Below are 12,308 nucleotides of genomic sequence, written 5' to 3' on the forward strand. Positions count from 1 at the left end.
TACATTGGGAAGACCATTTGAATTTGTCAAATGTTGATGATGCTTTAACAGAATTTTACAACATACTTAATATGTCACTATCATTGTTTGTACCGGTGAAAAGATTTAAAACTTCTAGTTATCCAAAATGGTTTGATGCCAACTTGCGTTATTTAGTTGTACAGAAAAAAAATTGCTCATAAAAATTATTTAGCTTCCTGTAATCAAGAGGATTATGTGATTTTTTCAGAACTTAGGAGATTGTGTAAGGATCTATCAAATCAATGTTATAACACTTATCTGAATCAAGTAAATCATAATTTATGCAGTAATCCTAAGTACTTTTGGCAGTTTGTAAACAGTAAGAGAGCATCAAATGATTTACCAAACAGTATGTACTATGGTAATGCTATAGCAACAAACGGACAACAGATTGCAAACTGTTTCCGTCAATTTTTTTCAACAGTTTATTCGCCACAATCAAATATTAATAACTTGGAAGTAAAGGGAAACAACAATCTTTTTATACCTAATTTTTCAATATCAGTGAAAGATATTTTCAACAACATTTTATCCCTACCCAATAAGTTAAGCAGTGGTCCAGATGGTATTCCCGATTACTTTCTAAAGAACTGTATATATTCACTAACTAATCCTTTATATCTTCTTTTTGAGTCATCATTAAAGACATCAGTTTTCCCAACTTTATGGAAGCACTCTTATATCTGTCCAATTTTTAAATCAGGTAATAAACAAGACATAACAAATTATCGAAGCGTTTGTAAACAATCCTCTATACCAAAACATTTTGATAGACTATTGCACGATCAATTAAAATTTTATTGTAAAGAGCGTCTAATACACAACATGGATTTTCTCAGAATAAATCAACGGTAACAAATTTAGTACTCTTTGAACAAAAAATATTAAACGCGTTGGAGAATAAAAGTCAGATGGATACTATTTATACTGACTTCTCCAAGGCATTTGACAGAGTAGATCATAACATGTTATTGGGAAAATTAAATGCTTTTGGCTTCAGTCATCAATCCTTACAATGGTTCAATAGCTTTTTAAGAGATCGCACACAGCAGGTGAGAGTAGGTTGTTTTAATTCAAATATAATTCATGTGACATCAGGAGTATCCCAAGGAGCTCACTGTTCACCTTTGTTATTTAATATATTTGTGAACGATATATCAGAGTGTTTTAGAAATTGCGATTTCCTGATGTTTGCAGATGATTTGAAATTATTTAAATCCGTAGATTCAAATGTTGATGTAACATTAATTCAAGAAGATTTAGACCGGTTGAGTATTTGGTGTGAGAATAATATTTTGCATTTAAATGTTGCTAAATGCTGTTATATAAGCTTTTATAGAGGTAATAAAAAATATGATACTTCTTACACAATTAATGAAAATGAATTGTCTTATGTTAAAACAATAAAAGACTTAGGAGTCACATTTGATGAGCAGTTGCGTTTTGTGCAACATATAAATGGTGTAACAGTAAATGCATCAAAATCTTTGGGCTTTATCATTCGCAACTGTCTGAGACTATCTGTAGGGGCTTTAAGAACGGTATATTATGCTTTGGTTGTATCTAAAGTGGAATATGCATCTATTGTATGGTCTCCACAATACCAAGCTCATTCTACTACGTTGGAGAGATTGCAGAATAAATTTTTGAGATATTGTGCATACAAATTAAACATACGCATTACTAATCATGATTATACCTATATTTTAAAAACACTCAACATGAATTTATTAAAAACTCGACGAGATAACTCTGATTTGGTATTTGTGTTTAAATTAATAAATGGTTTAATTTGTTGTTCTGAACTTCTCCAATCTATTAATTTATATGTTCCCTCCAGAAGTCTCAGACATGTTGATTTGTTTTATATACCTTTTCATCGGACAAACTATGGTATGTATGCATTCGCCCATTGAGCGAACACTAAAAATTATAAACGAGAATAACTTGGAAATGTTTGGTGTCTCCTTGGCTGGTTTTAAGAATCGGATTAAAAGAGCTTGACAGGTACTTTTTGTTTATTTGAACTGATTTATGTAATAGATGTAATATGTGTAATGGATAACTATTAATATTTCGTTTTTGTTTAATAAGTATGTAATTAAGATTTATTTTACTCTAGTTTAGTAGATATTACAGAGATTGATTTTATACTGTATGTGTTGTAATGGGGGTAATCCCGTAAATAAATAAATAAATCAATAAATAAATAAATAATTTAAGGTCATCAGCAAATAGAAGAAACTGAGCTAAATTGAAACTTTTATTTATGTCATTTATAAATAAATTAATAATACAATGTTTTTACATACAATGAATTATAATGCAATGAATTATAAAGCCTAAAAAGTCATCAGCTCTCCTGATGACTTTTCTACTTCTTACACCTCGTATATATTCGGTGACTTGACCAATATCCCTACTCAGTACAGTAGAACCTCGATTATCCGTCAGGGCACCGGACCAAGGGTATGACGGATAATCGAAAAGATGGTCAACAGAACATTAAAAAAAGTTAAAAATTGATAATACAACTCTCAAATTTTATTTGTATGTTTTGTTTTATAATATAAGAGGAATTTGTGTTCGTGTTAATATTGTCGAATTTGGTTTAAAATATTTTGAAATCTTTGTTTGCTTTACTGATGATTAACATTTTACAAGGGCTGAATTTCTTAATCGGCGTAAGATCATGCAATCTACTTTATTGAATTCTTCTTGCCGAGAATACCACTCGATGAATGGGTGCATGTGCGATGCAGCTTCTCTAGCATCTTTAATCAAATCTTTGTCAGTTGCAAAAGCATCATCGACATCGTCACTGTCAAATTCCAATTTTGTGTCAGCTTCTGAACCTGTTTCGTCAGCCTCTGTTTTGCCATTTCAACGATTTCATCAACTGTCAGCAATCGATAGCCGTTTGCGTCCTCATCACAAATTAACCTTTCGTTTATGTCATCTTTAGGCAACGAAAACAAAACAGTTGATTCAGCCATAACTTCATTTTATGGTTTTACCGCATTGTACATTTCAGGGAATTTCGTTAGACTAGTCTCGAACTCTAAAAAATGAATTGATGACTAGAATTTTTTCTTACCGAAGGACTTCCGTTGTTAGTACCCCGTCGTGTTCTGATCTTAATGCCCATTACATTAGCAATTGCTGTTGCTGCACAGTAGATTAGCATGTGCAAATATTCTAATGTGTGGGCTTCTATGACATAATTGGGTAGGACTTCAGTGTTCACAATTTGTAACTTACAAGAGTTTATTCGTGGTAGCGGTGGTCTGCTAAGTGGGTTTGTTCCATTAAACTCCTGTACTGCATGTGCCATTTCGGTTACCAGGTTATCACGTAACCATTGTTTTCTTGCTCTGTATTCTCAGGTTGAGCTTCTTGTATGGCAAGCTCAGCAATCTGCTCATGAACTTCAACAGGGATTTGATCTTCAATTACTACATTGTTATGAATCTCCCGTTCGACTTCGCTTCTGATGGTATTGCGTCTAGTCTCTGGGATAAGGTTGTTTCTTATAATTACCGGTATTGGTCTGATACTCGTTGCTACGATACTTGAATATCTGGGTACGTCCTGCAAAATTCGGCATACAGCTGTTGTCAGTAGCCGATTGTTTCTTGAGCGAGGTTTGTCACCTTGTAGTAGAAGCGCAAAATGTTTTCATTAATGGACACAGTCCATTTCATGCGCTGCCTCGGTCGTCCCGGTTGAGTGAGTGCCAGCTGATGTTCCAGCGCAGCACCTTCGGCAGGTGGAGCTCTTGTTGTTTCGCTCGCTTGTGGTTGTGGTTGGGCTGTAGCTGATTGTATGACAGGGGCCCGCCTCCTCAACACCCTGCCACCGACTTCCCGCATGCTGTCACGTCCAGCGCCGGCTCCAGACGTGCCCTGGCGATCCCCAGGCAGCGATCCTAAAACATAAACCATAATTCTCCATATTAATGGGTGTGCATTTTATACCTACTGCCAGGTGTCAGTTTTTGTTCCACTGCAAGTATCCCTGCTACTCTCTGGGTATTGGTGCTACGAATACCCAGAAAGCATCCCCCATTCGCAGTTGGCCGCGCCTGATAGAAGAACTGACAAAAAACTCCCACAGGAGAGATTATTATTATTATTATTATAGCTGCCACCCAGCAGAACAAAAATTACGAACAGGCATCATAGTCAATAAAAGAGTAAAGTACCTTAGATTTCCAACCTATCAACAACATTGTGCAAAATAGTAATTAAAGATAATATATTATTTAAGTATTCAATAATAACTGCTCATGTACCGGAGATGCTGGATTAGGGTGCACCTACATTGGATCCGTATTTCTCCGATCCGACGTCAGATTAAAAAACAAACTCATAGTATTAAAAGGCTGCACCTACACTGGATCCGTATTTCTCCGATCCGATATCTGCCAACGTCGAACTGAATTGCTTCTCCTATCAATCGTCCGATATCAGATCGGGCTTCGGAGCAAGACACATAAGCGATGTGATAGACAGATGTGTAAGGTGCGAGGCAAACAAACCCAGACCACTACTTCATGCAAAAAAAACAAGAGTGTTCTAATGCAGACTTTCAAATAACAATCTTAAAAAACCCTGAGACAGCTAAAAGATTTGCGGTAAGTCTCAAAGGTAAGCTAGAGGACTGTACAGATGGTATAGTGAAGATATTAATAACTATTGAAGGGAGGGTATATTGGAAGAGGTATCAACTGAAATGATCGGAAGAAACGAGCGTGAAAAAAAAATTAACATTGGTACAATGAGGAATGTGCACAAGCAATGCAAAGAAAAAATGGAGCATTAATACAAAAGTAAGTATAATTAAGAAAAATACATTTAATGCTCTTAATATTTACCAAAATATTCACTCAATGCACTAAAGCAGCGGTGCTCAAACGGTCGATCACAATCGACCAGTCGATCGCCAAAGTTTTTGAAGTCGATCACGATTCACAGAACGAATACACATGGGAAAGGTGGAGACTGCGCTAACTTGTGGATAATATGAAGTGCCATGCACTTCATGAAGTGCATTAACATCCATGTAAAATTAAGATGAAAAACATCTTTAATTACAACTCTCTGTAGTTATAACCTTTTATCAAATAGAAATGTGAAATAAAGTATTTTATTTTCAAATTTTTTTGCTAATAGCAGTCGATCGCTGGACGCTTGCAGTTTATGTGGTAGATCCCATGCAGTGTAAGTCTGAGCACCACTGCACTAAAGGCTTAAGTAAATGTTTAATTTTTAATGTGTTTCCAAACCTGATAAGCGCCAATTCAATGTCAATTTCCTCTTCGGTAGTTTCATCTTCCTCCAACATCTCTCTACACATCTTTTCACACTGCTTGAGTTTCTTTTCAGCCTCTAAATAGTTTTCATATTCAATTAATAAACATGCTTTGTTATAACACTGTTCATAAGTGTTCTCAACAAATTCGTTAATTGTATCCATCTAAAACGAGAAAGATCTTTTTTAGAAAGGAAATTTTTAAAAACTACAGAGGGAAAATTATTCTTTTAGAACTAAATTAGTTGTTAGGTTAACTGGAGACCCATCTACCCAAAAAGCCTAACAAATATAATCCCAAAAAACAGAACCAACAGGAATATTAAAGTAATTTGCACATATTATGTAATATATAACCAGCAGATAAATATTTAAAAAATCAATATAATAAATGTGGTACATACCGCATTTTCATTCTTCAGATGAACCATTGCAGCACTCAAATTGGTGTACCGTTCATCATCATAATCATCATCATGCATATTTTTAATGATGTCTCTGTATATAGAGACAGAATTATCATATTGTTCAAGTCTGTACAAAATCTGAGCTTTCAATTCCTTGCAACGGAAATCCAGTTCATTCTCACTTAATTCAATTGTTTTTAAAGCTTCTTCTGGTTTATTAACACGATAGTAACTATAAGCTTTTTCAAATATTACTTCCCTGGAAAAATTTAACATAATATGATTAACTAAATAATAAATATTAACCTTTTATGAAAAAAAGGTGGAGAGATAAATCAACAAAGGACCAAAATTGCTTAAAAAAACAATCATAAACCACAGACTCATAAACTTACTGTAAAAATTGTGGATTTTTGTTCATCAAAGAAATGGCTTCCTCAAAACGTGATAGGTGAATAAGACACACCATTTTACACTGGAAAGCTAAAAATTCATGTGGAGCCACACCCAGAACTAAAACAAAAAGTATATATTTCCATATGCAACCATTGAGTGCTATAACACTATAATCTAAAAATGCAAATTATTTATTCTTAAGTCTATCTGTTTGCAACTGGCAATTCATTACAAATGTAAATCTTCAAATAGAGGTTAATGGTTTGTTCCGTTTTACACTTATTTTTGTTTGTACAAATACGTTTGTATGTCGACACTCAAATATAAGCCTACCAATTCATCCAAAACCTATTTTATATGTAACCGTCGCCCAGAGCGTGCGAATGTCTCCTGTGAGACACATTATATCATTACAGTTCCGACTTCGAAGAAGAAAGGTTGTGTGTAACTGGTATCCATTCAGTTGCTAACTGTGTTGAATACGTTTAATAAAAAGTGTAACCAATAAACTCTCATTTTTTTCCATGGTTCCTGTCAAGGCCATAAACCATTATCAATCAACTTACCATCTGCAAAGAATCATTTATTTCTCTAGAAGGCTATCAGCAATGTGCTTGCAAAGTAAACATGTAAAACGGATAAAAATGGAAAGTTGTGTAATTCCAAGTGCCATAGTGATGATGATATCCAACCTCTGATTGGGAGACACCACTTAAAGAAGAGTTGAAGATAAAACCATCAACTGAATTCGGCTGTTCCATAGATGATATTTGTTCCAAAGTTGTTTTGGTTTTAATACCCATGATCGCACTCACTAAAGATGGCATTTTCTTTGCTTAATTTTCGATAATTCTTTTATTAAATGATCACATATTAACTTTTAAAAGCACTACTTCATTCAACATTATCTTTCAAGTGTGTTGAACAGTTCACTTTTCAGATACCGTGTAGATAGCATTGCTTTCATTTTTGCCCCATTCAACCAAAGTGATTCAATTTGGTTGAACCCCTGTAATTTCGCCATTACCTCTTGAGGTGTTGTGGTGAGGATTGAATGAATTATGAGATGGTACAAAGCAATTTTATTACTCTACTGCTAGTGTGACATGATTTTTTATTGAGTAATAGACTATGATGAAAAATCTTGCATTATGGTTCCATTTTTCATACTGATAAAACTGATTTTGATAATGATTTGATCTAAATTTTTTATATTGTTTCAGTTTATTAAAATATTTGACATATTTATGTAGGTACTTTATAAAAAATCTACATTATTTAGTAAGTAATTTACCGTTAAGACTAAAATTAAGGTACTCACTTTTATTTGATGTTTTCAAAGACCTTTCGTATTCCCCATTTTGATTAAATTTATTTAACTCTGCATATAATGATGTTATTGTTTTGTCTTTTATAGTTTTTTCTGCCATTCTTTGTATTTTAGAACTTTAAAATTAGTACAATATGTAAATCAAACTTAAAAAAGTAACACGTTACACATTACCTCTGTCACATTGCCACAATAGGGCTTTTCATCGACTGTCATTTGTTTCGAGCTTCTGTCATATGTTGTATAATCTGTGTATAATATTAATATGCACGGATTACGACATATGACAGAAGCTCGAAACAAACGACTGTAAAGGCTCTATGACACTATGCATTTTCTTGTATCATTTCTAATATCGTTTCTGATATGTCAAAAAAATGTATAGTGTCATACACAGATACAAGAAACGATATCAGAAACGATACAAGAATTTGTGTCAGGCACAGATTCTTGTACAATAAAGTCGGATTTATAGTTTGACGTAGCGTAGACGTAGACGTAACGTAGACGCACTGGAAAAGATCAACACCGAATTTTGTGTACTCCTGTTTATAAATGAACGCAAGCGCCTGACGGAACATAAGAGAAACGTAACATAACGGAAGAGATGACCAACTTTCATCTTTTACAGTGCGTTTCTTACGTCTGGCCAATCAAAATTAAGAATTTTGTTCTATCAGCTGTCACCCAAAGTGGACACGCCCTCATCAATTTTGTAAAGATAAAGTTGTTTATCAACATATTTGAATTTTGTTAATTATTTGAATACAATGGATGTTAAGTTATTAATTTAATAAAAATATATCATAGAGTCATTTCAATATTTCAGATAAATATGAGTTGTTTATTAGCCTAATTCGGGGTTATATACACATATTATACGATAGGTAAATCCAATAAACATTTTAAAGATAAGAAATGAAACAAAATAGTTGGAAATCCCACGGCATGCGGCACCAAGGAGCATATCTTCGTTTATTTCCTAATCCATGTAACACACAAAACAGATAAATATTATCATAATAATAAATAGTAGTATAAGTATAAATAAATAAACACAAAGTTTGTTTATTACTGTTCGCATAATTTATAGGCTATGTTGTTGAATCAGAATTAAGTCATTGGGTGCATTCAGCAGACGCAATCGCTAACTAATCGATTAGTGATTTTCTGCTGAATGCCACATAAATTGTGGCATTCAGCATGTAAATCACAAATCGATTACTAATCGATTAGTTAGCGATTGCGTCTGCTGAATGCACCCATTGTTTACTCTTTCTACTCATGCGCAAAAATTCCGCTACGTCGAACTATAAATTGACATAATATTTTCTTACGTTTCCAGTCCGTTTCTTACGTCTCCGTTGCGTCTACGTCTACGCTACGTCAAACTATAAATCCAACTTAATAACTGCGCCAATTTCTGCGCAAACTCGCAAAGAGCAAAAACGTAAAACCTGCTGGTAAAACTTCTAAATGTCATAATGGCGGCTGAAAATGAGATCATATGATTCATATGATTTATGTCTTGATGAATTTATTTGTGTTTTGTAGGTATTATTTATAAATATTTTATTGATACTTAATATAGCGTTTGGTATGGACTACTGTTCTACTAATAACCATATATTTAGAATAACTTTGGGTTTCATATTGCATAATTTTTTAATAGAGGAAAATACAGAAAATACAATGGATCAAACTGAAGATAATTATAATGCAAATATTTTAACACAAATATAAAAAAAATAAAAAACAAATAATCAACAGTCAACGTATAAATTCTAGTTATTAGAGAGTTATCAAGTAACTCTATGAGAATACGGTAACGTTATAAATAACATGTAAAGTATACAGTAAAATAGCGTTACCGTATTCTCCTAGGGTTACTTGATAACTCTCCATTAGAGAGTTATTAGAGAGATATCGAAACCCCATTTAACATCGTCCTTTAATAAAAGATCCTTTATTTTGACATATACGCAAGCGCAGTATCACATCCTTTATTTTTGTCCTGTAATAAAATACAGGCCGCCTGTATTTAAGGAAAAATAAAGGACAAAAATCTTTTAATAAAGGATCTTGTATTTTGACGTAACGTGTCAAAAATGTGACATATTTGTCAAATTATGTGAAGAAACAAGAAAAGAAAGTCGTCTAACTTCACTTCTATTTATGTTTTTATCACATCTGGATATTTTTGATCTAAGTTGAAGTTTTATTTATTAAAAAGAACTCCTAAATAAAGGAATAACAGTTTATTCTCAGATATAGATTATTAATGTTTTGACCCAAATCAATATAAAAAAGAATATTTAAGACCATTGAGTTATTAGAAAAAGTTTGTAAACAGGAATTTAAATATAATTTTTGTAAATAATTTTAGTGTTTAATAATTAGGTACAATAATCAGACATAGAATTTCTTTACAACTCATTTAAACTCCAGACATTTTTGTATAGAAATAAATATTTTTATTACAGATATATAAGATGTACCTACCTAATTTCAATTAATTTGAATGCACAAGTATCATACTTGAGACATTGTGGAAAAGTTTAGGATTTGTTCAAATTCTGCATTCAAAGGTAGAGTTCAATTCAACAGATATATAACATAAATGGTATTAAAATATAAACGGGTTCATACAATAAAACAAAGATTTAAGTGGTTTAAGTATTTATTTTTGAAATTTTTTATCCTTGATGTATTAGAATCTATATCGTTTTGAACCAAAAGTATTACACTTTCGTGCCATCAGCTTTTGTTTATTTAAATATACTGTCAAAATAATTCATCCACCATAAAGCTAATTCATCTATTATTTTTGTCCTTTAAAACACAGTTTTGGGCTATGTCGGCTCCATCTTTGTTGCCGAGCCACAAATCTTCGAGGGTACAAGGATAGTTTCTGCATGTAAGAAGATGTTCCATATTCTGTATTTTTCCATAGTCACAGTTCACATCAGCTTGGTCTATTTTCCTCCATTTTATAATGTTTAATTTTACTGGAGCGACCCCTGGTCTTATCCTATTTATAGTTTTCCATGTTTTAAAGTCTAGGTCTAGAGATTGTCTGGTTCATTGAACCTAGGGAAGAGGAAAATACTCATCCTGCACTGTTCCAAGGAAGCTTTTCCTGGATTTTAGTCGCTTTTGTGGCGTTCAAGCTTTGTATAGGGCATTCCACTCATCCACAATCTGTTTAATTTTCTATATGTGCTCTGCAACGCATCTGTGTATCAACGGTTCTACAAAACCCGTTAAAACAAATTGTTCATACATTTTTGCTAGTTGTGGAAGTCCTTTTAACGGAAAGTGATATAACATATTTTAAAGGATACGTAAAATCAAACATTAATATGTATTTATAAATTTATTAAAAAACTGCTAATAATAAAATACTTAACATCAGACACCAATATTAAACTATATATATACTACACCTATTTATTTATAACTTTACTAGCAAACTGCAGTCCAATAAAAATAAAATTATCAACATTAACCATTTAAACTTGCCTTAAATTGCGAATAATTTTACCACAAACAAACACACACAAAATGTAGTTGCACTAGATTTGCTCCTGTTTGAAAATGTACTGCCACAGCATGTTCGATTTGGCGAATGGATTTAGTGTCGGCAGTCATAAATATAAACCCAAATAAACAACAAAGCTTGTTCGATTAAATCGCACCACCTTCATATTTGTTAGTGCAAATTTCAATGAAACTGTAAAACTAGTAAAACTGAACAAGCTCATATTATTCTTTAAATATAACTTGCATCTTATTTCACATATTAATATTGGAAATCTTCTCTTCAAAATACAAAATGTTCTTTCAATAACAGCTCTTGAAGCAATTTGTGATTAATTACACAGCACTTCAACTGCTCCCTAACAGATACATTGTCCATAAATTCTCCATTTCGTATACCCATAATATGCAAAAGTATTTAACAACTCCTTAACTCCCTTATAACATAGTATTTCTAATTTCACTTTCATGTTGTACTATGGTTTAAGTATTATGGGTTATGTTGTTCTTTAAATGACAAAATAATTAAATTCAACGTTTTACTCTTTTCAATGATCTTATTCTTAATTGTCTTGTTCTTACTCTTATTTTAATTTTTATCTCTATAATAAGGTCTTATTCACTCTTCTATGGTCTTATTTATACGAGATTACGATTACAAATAGAATTTTATTTATAGGTTATAAGGTTATTTTTATATTTACAAAAATATTTAATGTCATTTGTCAAAATAAAAGATCCCTTAAAACTGCTTTTCGATAACTCTCATTACACATGTCCTGTATTTGTCCTTTATTAAAAGATCCTGTAATAAAGGAACTTTTAACTCCGAGTTTCGATATCTCTCTGCCAACGTCTTTTAAGTCGACCTGTAATAAAAGATCCTTTATTTTGACATATAAGCATGCGCAGTATTGCGTCTTTTATTTTTGTCTTTTAATAAAATACAGGCCGCCTGTATTTAAGGAAAATTAGAGGACACCTTTATTTTAATAAAAGTTCCTTTATTTTGACATAACGTGTCAAAAATGTGAAGAAAGGTGTAACTTCACTTGTATTTTGAATTTATCTTGTCGCTTCTTTGGATTGATAATTTATGTATTGTGGGATTGATATTTGATTAAACTTTCATCATTAAAGTTGTATGTTGGGTTTTATTTATTAAAAACAACTCTAAGTAATATTCTGAGATATAGATTATTGATGTTTTGACCCAAACGAATATAGAAAAGAACATTTTATTGAAGCTTGAGTTATTACAAGAAGTTGTAAAAAGGAATATTACGTAAATAATTTTAAAT

At 32.3% G+C, this 12,308-nt stretch overlaps 1 protein-coding gene across 1 annotated transcript in view; it reads right to left on the minus strand.

Annotated features, from left to right (window-relative positions):
- The window catches only part of LOC126886585 (signal recognition particle subunit SRP72), a 112,078-nt gene extending 104,393 nt beyond the window's left edge, over positions 1-7,685 (minus strand). The window contains exons 1-4 of the mRNA XM_050653537.1: positions 7,459-7,685; positions 6,137-6,254; positions 5,739-6,000; positions 5,309-5,499 (exon numbers count right to left, since the gene is read on the minus strand). Of these exons, the coding sequence (XP_050509494.1) occupies positions 5,309-5,499; positions 5,739-6,000; positions 6,137-6,254; positions 7,459-7,567 (680 nt within the window). The 5' untranslated portion in view covers positions 7,568-7,685. The remainder of the gene's footprint in view (positions 1-5,308; positions 5,500-5,738; positions 6,001-6,136; positions 6,255-7,458) is intronic.
- Between the last annotated feature and the right edge of the window lie 4,623 nt (positions 7,686-12,308).

This window comes from Diabrotica virgifera, chromosome 6, assembly GCF_917563875.1.
Source record: "Diabrotica virgifera virgifera chromosome 6, PGI_DIABVI_V3a".
Taxonomy (NCBI): Eukaryota; Metazoa; Arthropoda; class Insecta; order Coleoptera; family Chrysomelidae; genus Diabrotica; species Diabrotica virgifera.